At 42.6% G+C, this 15,231-nt stretch overlaps 1 protein-coding gene across 1 annotated transcript in view; it reads right to left on the reverse strand.

Annotated features, from left to right (window-relative positions):
• Positions 1 to 1,106: 1,106 nt before the first annotated feature.
• The window catches only part of REPS2 (RALBP1 associated Eps domain containing 2), a gene marked incomplete at both ends in the record, with an annotated part of 51,689 nt that continues 37,564 nt past the window's right edge, over positions 1,107 to 15,231 (reverse strand). The window contains 2 exons of the mRNA XM_010286755.1: positions 1,107 to 1,190; positions 12,621 to 12,685. Coding sequence (XP_010285057.1) covers positions 1,107 to 1,190; positions 12,621 to 12,685 — 149 coding nt within the window. The remainder of the gene's footprint in view (positions 1,191 to 12,620; positions 12,686 to 15,231) is intronic.

A 15,231-nucleotide genomic window follows, 5' to 3' on the forward strand; every position in this document is an offset into this window, starting at 1 on the left:
ATTTGTAATACATTTATGTATAAATTTAATTATAATATTTATAATATTTATTATTTATAAAGTATTTATTTAATTTTTATTATTTAGGCCCCTCATTACAAAAAGGACATTGAATTGCTGGAGCATGTCCAGAGAAGGGCAATGAATCTGGTGAGGGGTCTGGAGAACAAGTCTTCTGAGAAGCAGCTGAGGGAACTGCAGCTGTTTAAGTATGGAGAAGAGGAGGCTGAAGGGAGACCTCATGCTCTCTACAATTACCTGAAAGAGGGTTGTGGTGAGGAGGGTATTGGTCTCTTCTCCCAAGTAACTAGCGACAGAACGAGAGGAAATGGCCTCAAGTTGTGCCAGGGGAGGTTTAGGCTGGATATTAGGAAAAATTTCTTTACTGAGAGAGTGGTCAAGCATTGGAACAGGCTGCCCAGGGAGGTGGTGGAGTCACCATCACTGGAAGTGTTACAAAAAATGTGTAGACGTAGCACTTCAGGACACGGTTTAGTGGGCATGGTGGTGCTGGGTTGACGGTTGGACTTGATGATCTTGAAGGTCTTTTCCAACCTTAATGATTCTGTGATTCTATGATTAGATCTCTTTTATAAGGGATATAACTATTACTGCCCCATTTCACGAATGAGAAAGCTAAGACTCAAAAAGATGAAGTGACTTGGCAAAGGTTACGCATTTAGTGTCACAGTCAAGACCAGAGACCAAGTTTTATTATCACTTGCATCAAAACTGAACCCTCAATAACTGGAAGCAAGAAGTGTGTCACAATTTGGAAGAATTACAGAGAGACAGGGGTCAAGTACAATCAAACCCGTTTTGTCTCCCCTAAGGCTCCACAAGCCCCTGTTTATTTGAAACAAATGCCAAGCTGCCTCTCTTAAAGCATGTGCATCGACGTGTATGTACTAAGAGCTTTCTTAATGATTTATCTGGGCTGATCTCACATGCGATCCCAGTTCTCTCTAGCGTCTTGACCTCCAGAGAAGGTAAACATGTAAAAACGTAACCCTAACTCTCTGTTTAATTGCTTTAAAACTTAAAACAACCACATTTGTTGATGAAGGCAAATCCTTCCAGAATGGTACAACGTCTGCAGGTCTCACCTTTTTTGCTGAACTGTTTTCTTCTGCCTGCGACGGGGGTCTATTCATCTGCGGATGTAATTCAACCTCAGATGCTTGCTCCATCTGCAACAACAAATCAGTCATTGCTACACCCAGAAAATGACTAGCAGTCACATACAATAAAGCCAATGAAAGGAAACGTTATACGCAAAAGAAAAGTTACTTTTACAATTCAACAGTAGGGGAAATGGAGATCTAGGGTGACAGCTGAATGGATGACGTGTCTTTTGCAGATTTTTAACGAAACAGTTTTCTTGCATTTTATTGTGCTGAGAAAACAAGAGAAAAGTTTTTCTGTGAAGGTTTAGGAACCATGTCTCTGAGTATAAATGACCTAGTACCCACAGTTTCTTTTGGATTTACGCTTACAGCCTAAATACTCAGAGAAAGACTGGGGGGAGAGAAATGATAAAAGCCAGGAACATCTTGGCTGCGCCTTGTCACCTTATCATCTCCTGAAACCGATGAAAATTCATTGGAATAAGCCTCCGTCTTTGAAGTTTGCAAGGCTGGAGTAAGAATGTCTGAATTATACCAAAAATTTCAGTAAAGTTACTGAAAACACAAGTCATAAAAGAAGCCAAATGAATCTTTCCTCCTCCCTTCTCACGTTTCAAACATAACCAGAAATGAACGCTCACCACACAGGTCTACACTTCGGCAAAACAAAACACCCTCCCCCCAGCATATCTGACCCAGCAGCAAATTAAAACAGAGGGTTAATCCCTTGCTTCGCCTCTCCTGGAATCTCCCAGAGTCTTTCGAGTTACTTCCCCAGGACAGGGCACAGCACACCACCTAAGGGAGGGCGGTGGGATTTGGAGCTGCCTGTCCCCGGGCGCGTGGCGGCAAACAGAGTATAAACACGGTGCGGCTGTTTTCTGTCCAGGAGGTATATGCTGGCTTTCCAAGACGGGCAAGGTAGGCAGGAGCGGGAGGCTGAGGGCACTTGGCACTGACAGAAGGTTGCTTCTCCTCTTTCCCAACTTCTGCCAAGTCAGAGCCAGGCTTGACAACAGTCCCCAGGCAGGAGAGGCAACCTGCCATCCTGCTCTCTCCTCAAAAAAGGCTCGTTTCTAGGCAGGTAAAAGCTTCGGTTCAAAACCAAGTTCAAGACAAACCTCAAACTTTAAAGGGGCCAGGATTTTAGCCATAATAATAACTTGTCGCACACTGAAGAACCTGATTTGCTGTTGCCAAGAGGTTTCTGCGTAGGCCCATCAAGTGCTGTAGCAGTCACAAGTTTCCCAGTGCTTAACCGTAGAGTTAAACAAAAATGAGAGAATGCACAGAACTTGGCATTATTTAAAAAGTAGGGACTTTTTCATACTATTTCCATTTCTTTCATAACACAGAGTACGAGCTCTACAGAAAGCTGCAGGTGAGACGCGGTTCTGTCAGGTTACTGCTGTTCTCCAACAGTACGGTGTCAAACACAGGGATTTGGGATCTTTTTTTTAAAACGCCTGTGAAATTCCTCAGGAGAGGAGGCAAAGGTGTTTTGGCCAACAAGATTTCTCTCCCCCCGCCTCTTCTAAATGTGCTACACCTGTAGTGTTACCTGATGGTTAAAAAAGACCCCAACAACTCACCCTGTAATTTTCCAGTATTTAAATATTAGTATCTTAAATATTTGGATGTTAGTAACGATTGGTTACTAACATTTGAATTCTGGAAAGCTTTTCATGGATTGAAGTGCTGCTTCTGTAATTGTAGATTTCTGGTACAAATAGGAGATGGAAATGGAAAAAGCAATCTTTCTTTCCGTCTACAAAAACCAAAGACCTTTAAAAGTCCATTTAATGCAACAGGGCATTTTGTTATCAGCAACCTGAATAGCCCCTATCCTCCCTGATTTCTACAACCATTTTTTATATATTTGAAAGAAGTGAAGGTTCTATGCACTGGTAACAGTAGTCTGGCAAAGTCCATGAGGCTTTCAAGAATGATTTGGGGATAGTGAAGCTCAAGTACCCAACAGAAGCATTCAATAAATCTGGGCCCAAACCACATCACTTCTTTGACAAATCACTCAATTAGGGACAGCATCAAAAGCAAGACTACAGCAACTTATCCCACGGAATGAAAAAGAGACCAACTCTGTGTTATTTACGTATAGATAAAATGCAGCTTTTCAAGAACCGATGTGTTCAAACAGTGTAGAAGTACCTAAATAGACTGATACTTTACAATGTCAATTGCAAATAAGCAAGAAAATTAAAATCAGAATCAAATAAAGGGCACGGAGGGGGACACACAAAAATAAAAGCCCAAACTTTTGCAGAAAATATTTTTTTTTCCTTTTTTTTTAATGGCCTCATTGCAAGAGAATGTTATTTTAAACTGAAGGGAACTGAAAAGGAAAAAAAAGGGTAAACTTTGTGTTCTGGAGGAAGCAAATATAAGTGTGCTGATGCCAAAAAGGGTAAGATTTCAAAATTTCCAACAGTTTGATATCACAGTTCCTACTGACGCAAGATACATTTTTTACTAGCCGAGTGCCATGATGTGGCTGTCAGCCTAACAGCTGTGGCAACCGCTGTGCTGCAGGGCTCTGGTACCCACTGGCTGAGGCTGGGCCACTGGCCTGCCAGGACGTGAGGATGGCAAAGCTCAGCAGCAGTGGGGTTGGCTGGAGCAGGCAGGTGGTAAAAATAAATAGTTATGGTTGACCAAAAATAGAAAAAAAAAAGTAAAAAAAAAAAAGGAGTAGTTCTGGTGATGCAGTTCATGCATAATGAATAAAACCAAGCGACTGCCATGTCCCTAAAGTGCCACCTAGTGGCATGTGGGATAGGACACTTCTGAGTGTTTTGCTTAGAGGAAAGTATCAAATAATAGTTGTCTGCATTATTCAGAGCCTGCAGACTGAGCCTGCCCCAGAGGGTGGGCAGGCAGCCGGCGCTGGGCACGGCAAGGCTCGGCTCTTCGGAGTATCTCCTTCCCCCCTCATGCAGAATCTGGGTCTACACATTAATGATCTGCCGGCAGAGCTACAAGTTTTCCTCTACGAGAGATCTCCATTCCTCCGAGCGATGTGCCTCCGACACAATTGCCCAAGCGTATAAAAATCGGTATGCTGTTGCAGGGCATTTTGTTCAGGGACTGACGGCATTTAACCCAGGCAAAAACCTTTTGTTGAACTGCAACGTGCATCAGTGCAAAGGAGGTTTGCTGATTCAGCTAACCCGGCAAAGTCCTCTAGGCAAGGCCTGAGAGGCTTGACAAATAAGTTTGCAAGCTGATGTCTCCCCACACCAGCTCCACATGGATTTTAAAGGAAAAATAACTCCTGCTTTTTCTTTAGACAGAGGGATTCTTTACAGATTTCCTTCACTGATTTGGACGTGGGGTAAAAGCCAGTCCCTGTAGCCTTCTGGTCATGGGCAGAGTGAGACTGGCTCCAGGATTCTCCAGTCCAAGCTCCTGTAGCGGAGTGTAAGGAAAAGGTGATCCATCAGGAGCAGCCGAGGTGGGTTCCCTTTAGTTCTCCACCGGTTTTATACCATGACTAGTATAGTCTTTGGGCAACTCACTTCTCATTCAGAAACACAGCAATAAACTGCCTCCCTCCATCACAGCAATAAATGTCTTGAAGTTTTCCCGCATCTTGGAAACTTCTCACTATTATATTAGGGTTTAAAATTCTGCACCACTGGTTTATAACACTGACAGATTATACATTATGCAGTATGGTCTTCCAAAGGAAAATTCAGTTACAGTAGTGTAAAAGTGCTTAAAAGTGCACTCCATTCGTGTCCACAGAACGGAGGAAGCTACCGACATCGGAAGTGCTGCTGTGCTGGTATGGCTGGGTCTACAGCCAGGGTTATAGCAGATGGGGAAAGAAAATCCTGCTTGTGTGTGCTACCGGCAGCGCAAAAGAGAGTTTGTAGACCAGGTCTAAGAGTATCTGGAGTTTGGGAAGAACAGTAAGCGACCACAGAACGGAGCAAGACAGCATCCTACTCCAAATCTCCCAAAGAGCTGCTCTTTGCAAAGACCGAAGTCCAGTTATTAATAGGTGGTTCCTCCTTTTTCCCCAGTGCAGTCTTGTATTTTCTAGGAATAGCCATGCCCTCCTCATTCTTCCAGGCAGAAGATAAAATTGGCCAACAAAGTTTCTGTACAACAGCCACAGCCAGAGACCAACCTGTGGCCTACAGCCAATACTGAGCATTAGGACAGATAATTCCTCATCGTTAAGGGGAGCATTAGGAATCGCAAATGCTCATTATTTCATTGCATGATCCTTGACCAGCGATTCATTATCTCCTCACTGCTCCACGTGACAAAACTTAACAGTACCTTTCTAAACGAATATATAACACTCACTTAAGCACTAAGTACTTTCAAAGCCTCACATGAAAGATTTTCATAACTGTAAGAGAACGCATTACCTTACAACTGGTTCTTCACTTACATTTCCATTTCTTTTGCTTTGCAATGCTAGATTATATGTAGATTTCACACCCACTTTTCAAGACAATCCATAACTGATCTTCCAGAACAGAAGACCTATGCAGAGCTTTCATATTTCTGTTACTGAGAGCCTTTTTGCAAGAGGGGAAGTATATTTTCAATCTCTCCTACAATTCAATCTCACCCACACTTACGCTCCAAGCTAACTTTACACATGGAAATAGTCTCATCGTAGTCAATGGTACTACTCACAGAAATGAAATTATCGCTGTGCATTCATTGGAATAGGCCATAATCATTACCTATAACAGTACCACTGCTTAGCTTTGCAAAAAAGTATTGAGAACTGCTTATCTGTAAGAAAAAGTAGGATACTAAAATGCTTAATGCTCAGTATGTGCCCACTGCAATCTTCTGTGATCTCTACGTAAGTTCATTTCAGTGGTGTTTTGCTCCTTTTTAAGCACCCATATTTTCGCACTTAATGCCAATTTCTAAGAAGTCAAGATGACCCAATTCCAGCTTCTGTGAGTCCTGTGCATCCCACACTGAACCATCAATTCTTTTTATTGCATGGTACAGAAACTGAAAATAGTAAGAGAGAAAGAAAACCCATAGGGATGCAAATGCAACAAGCTGCGGGGGTCTCAGTGTGCTGCCTGCTTTCTCAGCACTGTGCAGCCCTGGAAGTTTTGGTAAGCTTTTTCTTTCTCTGAGCTATCTGAGGGATGGTGATAAGGTTGAGGAAAAATGCAGTAAATACAAACAAATTGCTGCAACGTTCAGCCCATTCGCAAGGAAAGAATAGGACCCAGATGGAAGCATTAGCAATCTGTTTTAATACTCCACTTCCACAAAACCAGATTAACATAAGCTAGAAAGAGGTATGTGCATTCCACTAGAGATATAGGCACTGGATTCTCAGCTTTTGTTGTTGTTGTTTTTATGATAAACATGAAGCCAAATTCAAAAATTATTACAACACATTTTAATTAAGATACTCGCCCTTCTTCCACTCTCACAGAAACCTCTTTAGAAAGGATTTTATGGTATCCATCAACTACTCCCCAAATTCAATTTTAACTGCACTACTTTCCACCACTTCTTAAACCGTAATTTATTTTGTCTGGCTGTTTTAAATTCAATAAATAATTTTCATAAGAGGAAGATAATCCATTTGTATTATATTAAAGTGGCAGATGGCAAAATCTTTCACATTATAGAAGACTTCCAGTTTTATTACAGTTACAGACTTCTTCAGTACCTATTGCACCGATTATACAATATATGGTATTCTGCAGCCAAAACCATGGAGGTGATCAAAAAACCCACCCCCTTCTTGCACAGTGGTTGTAAATGCAAGCTAAAAAAGTATTCCTGTAGTTTAATATAAAATGGTTGCCTGGGAGAATACCATCATGTATACAAATAGCATGCTGCCAAAAGCAAAATCCTCAGTGGTTTTTTGTTGTAATTTTTATTTCTATAAGAAAAAAGTTCCTTCCTGCAAAACTCCAGGTGTCCTGCCAGCACTTGAAATTCCTCACATAATTTTACAGAGTAAGGCAACGCCCCAGCTGGCTGAATATATTCTCCAAACAACCTCATAACAGAGAAAAGCAAACCCTACCTCATCCTCCAGGTATCTCAGCTGTACCTGAAGATGGAAGACGTTGGCCGCAGTGGGACCCCCGGAGCGGCTCCCAGCGTAGAGCCTGCACATGGCCATCCCACTCGGAAGGCTGAGAGGTCTCAGCAGGATGGACGGGAGCCCTTCCCCACCTCTCGGCTTCGGCACTGCAGATGAGCATGGGCACGTCTAATCAATGGTTACAGATCCAGCCTGTGTGCACCCCCATGCTCATGGCTCTCCGTGGACTCAGCAGAACATGGAGGCATGTTAGCAGTGTCAAGTTCTTGAACTGGGTCCCAGTTTTCACTTGCAATTCGGGATGATGAATGGCCAAAAAGCTTCAAGAAATTATGGAGTATCAAGTAACATTTGGAGAGCAGAACACTCAATATGTTAGAAAGAATAATATCTTCGCTTTCCAACACCACCAGGTGCCTGTGACTGGGTAGGGTGACCCACCTATCATCCCTCACAGCACTTTGTTTCCATGATTTCACCAAATCAATAAAATCTAATGGTAATGATAGCAACTAAACCGACAGCCTAATTCTGAGCTCATATAACACAGTGAGATTTTAATCTTCAGAGCTGCACTGTACTCAGGATGCTTCAGTTTGATAATGTTAACAGCTGCCTACCTACTCCATTTCACTTGAACACTTTGCCTTCATCCATAATTTTTTCAGTGCCTGTCAAAACTGCCAGCATGGAACCAGTGGGAAAAACAGGTCCTAAGATCTCCAGGAATAAAGTCCAGCACAAACCAGTGTGAATTTACAAAAACAACAGGCTTAAAATTTAGACTCTGGGAAAAGAGACAAGGAACATCATTTTTTTCAGCCAAGATATACAGGGTTTTCTTCCAGTCCCACTGTTTTCAAATCCTCTTATATAACACAGGCAGGACTGAAGATATGCCTTCATTACTGGACAGGAAGGAACCAAAATAGAGTAATTTAAATAAAGGAACATTGACCTAATTGGGCAAGGTTGCAGACAGTGAGCTGATATTGGTTAAAATCCTGAAGTTACACCTGCTCTTCAGTGTTCATCCGTAATTCCTATTAGCATAAATATGCTACTAAATCTCCCACAGTAAGCAGCTAGGGTAAGTGACTTCTGTAGGCTTAAAAGCCAACAGTAATAAAGTATTATTTGGTTTTCCATTAAAAAAAAATAACAACAGAGGCTTATATGTGATGTGCATACACACGTTTGGTTCCAGCGGAGTGTTATTCATGAGCGCCCAAAGCTATTTCCTACCTGAAATCTGTGTCACTGTAAATCAGTTACATAGCTATTGCCTTCCTATCGTGATTCTTACCGCCTCCAAGTTACACAAATTTTCTATGTACAGCCCTGGGTCTGCACAAAAGTTCTGGGCCCACCTTTATGCCATTTCTCCTTGATGACTTAAGTTAACCGTTAAGTTAGGAACTTAAGTTAGGATCGGGAAAAATTACCCAAGTCACTGAATCCAGTCCTCTACAAGCCCAGAAAAAAACATGGTATTTCAACATGCTACAGGTTATCTGTTCACCCTGTATACCGTCGCTCAGGGTGGGGGGACAATGATGGGGATGACTGAAAAACCCTAAAAACTTAAAAAAAAAAAAAAAATAAAACCACTCCAAAAATTAAAAAAAAAAAAAAAAAGAAGTGTAAAAGCCATTAGCATGTAATGGGAAGTGAGCAAAAGAGGTAAGGCATTGCCGGTGTCCTAAGTCTGTACAATAGCTTGCAGCATATTAAATATTTATGGTCCAAAGAATTAGGGATACTGATATAGATAATATTATCCTTAAATCCAAGCAGCTACTGCAGACTTGCTAAATGTGAGATGTCCTACTAGGCATTACAGAAGGTGTCAGTGAAGTTACACACTGTACATATGCACAGCAGTAAAACACTTCAAAATAACATATAATCCAAAACAAAACTCTAATCTTTGTATAAGCCTGTTTCCATACGTAATCTTTCTAAGTGCCCTTTATAGAATTTAGGCAAAACTTGAATTACTTTCTAGGTTTTTTTAATTGGAAAGCAACACGTACTGAGGATCCTAATAAAGCATTTCATACTGCATTTCACATCTTACTGGAAACATCAATTCAAAATGGCTTGCAGCAGAGAGAGACACGGGTTGGAATTTGGGTTTAAAAGATCATAAATTGGAGATAATGTTGTATCCACATCGTGTAAAACTTGCCTTTTATCCATCTCTATTAAATTTATTTACCATTACCATAGGAACCTGAGGTGAAAGCACCACTGCATTGGAGAAATGTCTGGTGAAAGCTCTGAGGAAAACTCAGCTACAGCTTGTGGACTCTATACGAAGTTGGTACAATGCTGACTTTGGCAATGGGAGAAAAATCTCGAGGAGATGGAGCTACCATAGCCTTTCAGAGGCCATTAATAAGAAAGAAATGCAGAGTTAATCCACCAACCCTAAAGCCTGTTGTAGAAGTAAGAAGAGATGCAGCCACACCTTTAAAGGTGTCTACCCATCCGAGGTGTGAAACAGCATGGGCTGGCAGCAGCAACCCAGAGCAGAGAAGCCAGCCCCACTGCTACTTCTCCTAAACCAGCCAAGTCCTCGCCGGATCCCAAGACTTGAGCCTCTCACAGTAAGCCTGTGCATCCACTGAGCTCTGGAGACAAGGCCAGAGCAGTATTAGCTGTAAGTTCTACCTTGTGCTACACTCACCCGGGGATACAGTCCTTCTCTCTCTTTATTCAGCTGACTGCGCTATGGAGGCAGAGTTGGACGTGGACATAATTAAATAAGTTTGTGGTATGACTAGAGACGTTTGGCACACTCTGAATAACCCGTGTTTCAGTAACTTACTGAGCTTGATTACCTTGGAGGTTCTGACAGGAAAAATAATGTTTTCCTAAAGGTTGAAACAAATTCTACTAAAAACAACAGCAACCCAGGACTAAAGTCAAGATGCCGTTTCTATATTGCTATTGATTAAGCTCACAGAAGGACTTCTGCTCCACTGAAATGTAATACCTACCCCTTGGTACCTCTCTCTCATGCACTTTGGCCTTTACATCCCATGAGCCCTTTAATCTCACTCTAAAGAGCCCACTGGTCCAGGCTGCTTCTCAGCCATCCATAGAAAACTGTAGTCCTCAGAAGAAATGATTTCCCTCTCCTCCTCCATCAACTGATTTCCAAAGCTGAGCCAAAATAATCACACTACAAGCATACTTATAGGGTGCACAGCCACCTGAAATATGTGGGGTTCGCTACGTTTCCAAGCTACACTTGTCATTCACGCTGCTTAACTGCAGGCATACAGCAGAATGTTATGGCAATAAAAAAGGATTTTCAGTAATGTTGTTGAAAAATAAGATAAAATAGAAATTTAAGAAGAGTTTGGTAAATCCTGAAACAGGAAAAACTGAATGTGTCATTTCAGCATCATGTATTTTCTTCAGTTCTTGATTCTGCCTCAGTTTTGAAAGCAGATCCCTCCCTCCAACTTCTTCATGCTCTTTAAATCAAGGGCCCCACTGGACTAATGTAATCCATATGCTTACTATTGCTTACATGCTATTTGTAGGGGTCAGCTCGGCTGAATTATGACCCCATCACACATATTTCCCTACTGTGTGTTACCTTTATCACAGAAAGGCAAGCTTGGAGATAAAAGAAACAGAATGTGACAAGCGTGAAGTTTATTATGTTTTCAAGAACTGTTTTTTTGTACATCGGAACAAGAATATTTTGATGAGGTATTTGATTAAATAACTTAAATAATCATCAGAAATAAGTAAATGTAAGTGATGCATGTAAGCAAAGCGTTAGCTATACATGCATTATTGATAGACACAGAAGCCACTCGTCCCCGCCCCAGAAAATAGGGTTTTGTATTGCAGAGGATTGGATCAAGAATTTCACATGAGAATCTTCTTGGTTTATATCAGAAAGGTGCTGTATTCTGCACAGCTCAGTGTAGGATGAGCAGTTGGTTCACTATTTGCGATGCGGTAAGGAAGCTACTGGATGTGCATAAATGAATAAACATCTCTCCTCCCTACCTAAGGAGGAAAGGCTAAGGAAAGGCACACCTATCACAGGACAAGAAAATGAACAATTAGCTGAGCCTTGCATGAAAACAATGGGCTTTTTCCCCTAAGAACAGGATTTGTTCTATTTACTGCTTCTCCCGATGGCAGCGAGAGGCCTTGCGGTGCACGGAGCTGGCGCGCTGTGGCACATCCGAGCAGTGGCAGGGGGGGTGGCGCGGGCTGCAGCAGCAGCCGCTGCAGGCACAAGGCAGGGAGCCGTGCCGCAGGACCGAGGGAAGCCGCAGGGAAACACTGCTCTCTGGGGAGCGTTAGGCAAAGCAGGAACGTGATGTGTGCGCTAAGGAGCGCGTGGTGTTGGCAGTACGGCTAATGCCACAGTGGCTCGGGGGAAACACGCAAGCTCAAACCAGAACGTGCTTACAGTCCTCAAGGTAGAAACTAGCTGCACTCAGCTGCCAAAAAAGGCTGGGGAGAAGAAGAGAGCAATGAGCTGCTGGTGGAGCTGGGGGTGGCAACAAGCCTTTTGTCGCTTCTATCATAAGCACTGTGCAGCAGGAGGTGTTCAACAGCACACTCTTAAGAGTAGATCCAAAACCCAAGTGAGGACTCTTTCTGGCCCAAGGAAGGTGTCTCATGAAGTTCTTACAAGTAATGGGCTGTTAGCTCCCCTATGGACTTGTTTTCTATGATACACTTCACCTAAAGGAGTAACATACAAAGCATGCTGCTGCCTAAGACTTAACAAAGCCAACAACATAAAAAGAACAAGACGCTGACCGTCCATCTTTTCCTAAAACATGAAGAAGCATCTGGATGCAGATACGCATGATTCAGTCCGTTTGCATTGTGCTGTGGTTGTGTGATGCTCTAAAAACAAACAAACAAAAATCCATCCAAAAAGCAAAACAAAAACGCACCACTAATGGTTTGAAACTTAACAACATAACTGACATGGCATTCGCTTCCTTTCAGCATTATTTTTTAAACCCACGGGTGAAATACACTCTTACATGCCGTGGCTCCCTTAGCAGATGCCCTCTGAGCATCTGGAGCTTGAGAAGCAAATAACAGGTATCAAGCCCATGCCTTTCAGGCATGAAACTCTTATTATTAGTAGACTAGACTTACTAGCCTTTAATTTACAGTTTTTTCTAGTGGATGCATGTCAGCTCCGCTACAAAGAGATTTAATTAGTCTGTAATTTGACATTGCAACACACCAGCTAGACAGACCAATGAAGACAGACATGTAGGGAACTGCAGAGCAAACTGCAGATTTGAATTAACTTGGAGGCAGGAACAACTACCACGTCCAAGCCAACTTTTGCTAACCACTGCAATACTAACATAAGTAAGCGAATAGTACTCAGCAAAGTGCTAAACCTTTGTCCATACCTGAGGTACAGAAGGTCGAGGGGGTAGTGCAGGCGGTGGTGGGGGCAGCCAGCCAGACCTCACAGCTGAACAGTCAGAAAAGAAGAAGAAGAAAAAAGACAAATAAAACCACATTAATTTAATTCCAAATAAAACCAGAAATAATTTCCATGATAATTCCTAGTGAAGAGGCAATATTCAACATTTTAATAACAGAAACCAAACTTGATCTTTATTGAGCAAAACCCTGTTTGAAATAACTTTATGAGAAGTGAATGACTAGTGATTTAATTGCTGTAAAAACCCACAAAGTTATGATAAAAAGCAGACAGGGAAGCCAGGCAGCCACGAAAGCTGTAGCTAAAGCAATCCAATTCTAGTTAAAGAACCCCAGAAACAAGGTCTACTTGTCCTTGGGACTTTGCTTTTTGTCATTAACATTATTGCCTTTTTTAAAAGTGATGCTTTAGCATCCAATGTAGACGTCAGCGTTCACTCCAGATAAAACATGCTATGTGAGTACAGCCTTAAAAAGAAAACATCTGGCATGGAATTAATAGGACAAAAGCCTGAATGAACCAAAACCAAATGCCTTTGGCTGTATGTTTTGTAGTTGCATGTTATTACTCACTAGAGGTATTTCGGAGGGAGGAGGAGAAATAAGGGGAGGAAGACAAACCCTAACGGTCAGTTCAGGCCCCTTTAACACAACGCAATGCCAGCTTTTAGTTTGAGCCAGCACAAAGGGAGGGTAACAACCATGTAGTTCCAGCCATTGTATTTCTCACTTTCCTTAAAATACCTAAAAGCCATTATGGGACAAAACTACAGGACAGATGACGTCTTCCAAGGGCAGCTGCAGAGAGAAGGACTAGGCTGGCACAGAGGTGGCACCACCCAGGACTGGTGGGAGTCCTTTAGGTGGGCTACCCTCCCTGAGCTCCTGTCACATTGAGTGCTCAGCACTTGCACTGGCAAACATACCAGGCAGTACATCTAGCAGTGGTGTTTATTTGTACAGCAAAAACCCCCACCCCAACATTAAACTTAGAAATGCCTTGTACCACAATAACGCTAAGCAAGCAATTACATTTACATACTTTTTATTTCCACGCATATTTTAAAAAGCCTCAAAGACCATTAAGAGCCTTGTTACAGCTTAGTGACTTACGTGTTTTATACACCAAGTCTAAAAATGTCTACGTGGTTGAAACTACAAAGACAAAAGATATTAACCATTAAGGACAACAGTGACATGAGAGTAAAAACGTGTGGGTGAAAACACTGGGAACAGTCATATTGACCATATACAGCTCCAAAGAGGCTTATAATACATTGGGGTTTTTTACATCTTCTGTATAATCATCTCGTGCATGAAAATGAAGCCTCGTATCACTGCACACAGTGCCAAGGAGAGAGGTAGAACAATTAAAACACAACTTAGGTTAGGCAAGGGACCCACTAACATACCTACAGGTATAAGAGAGATTTGAAAAAACATGGTCATTAGGATCTTTCCTCTTGCATTTAATTAGTTTGTAAGACCGCTGCAATACCAGCATGACATTGTCACTACATTCTCCATGTCCTCTGTGCAACTGATCTTTAGAGAGGAATGGTGGAGTAAGAAGCCTTCCTTTCCTTTAGTCTGAACTTCAGATTATTACTTCGTTTATCTGAGCACTGGCAGCGGCTTTGGCAATTACAGCTAATAACATTTGAAAACACCGCCTAACTCAAACAGCAGCGCTCTGTAGGTCCCTCAGCTGCACACCGCAATAGCGGGCAAGTACGTACGCTCAACCTGACATGTACGCTCAACCTGATACGTTTATCTTCAGGACACCTTGTGGGAGATGGGCTGCGACGCTCCACGGAAAACACCTGTGTGCACCTTACCCTTACACCCGCCACCACCAGCGAGCACCACTGCGTGGGCATCGCCTCTGCTCTCCAAACAGCTCTCACGCCACGGGGGAGCACGAATCGCGCACGGGCCCCTGGCAGCCCAAAGGCGCAGCTATGGAGCGCACTGCAGCCACGAGCACGGGGTCCCTGGGAAGGGGCACGTGGGGATGGGGTCGGCGGTGCTGCAAGAAGCAGTGGCTCCCTCGACCCTTCCGAAGGTACATAGCCCCCTCCAGGGCTCATCATTTTTGTACCTGCTGGCTTCCAGCAGGCCCTCAGAAACTCTACTGCAAGAGCTGCATCCATTGCGACCTGGCCTCGACTTCAGCTCTAGAGGACACAGTACTTACTGTTCTTGCTCCCCGATTCTTCAAACTCAGTGATACACCCAGAAAAGCAGCAGGATAGTCTTTATGCAGGAAATTGCTAGGCTTGCTTGAAAAGCATCTCCTGAAGTGGCTGCAAAGCCCCACAAGAATCCTGGGATTTGGCCCATAAAATTCCACAGGGAAAAGTAGTTTTTCCATATGATGGTCAAATTAAAAAAAAACACCAAAAAACCCCACCCCGAAAACCTGTTTCTTCAGCTTTCAAAATACAACTTAGATGAATTCAACATTAAAGAAGTGAGATGCTTACACCATGTACATTTGACCCACTTTCCTCTTTTTAATCCTGCAAATTCTAACTTAAGCTACTCATGAAATATTCATAAAATTCCTGC

The sequence above is a fragment of the Phaethon lepturus genome, unplaced genomic scaffold, assembly GCF_000687285.1.
Source record: "Phaethon lepturus isolate BGI_N335 unplaced genomic scaffold, ASM68728v1 scaffold2380, whole genome shotgun sequence".
NCBI lineage: Eukaryota > Metazoa > Chordata > Aves > Phaethontiformes > Phaethontidae > Phaethon > Phaethon lepturus.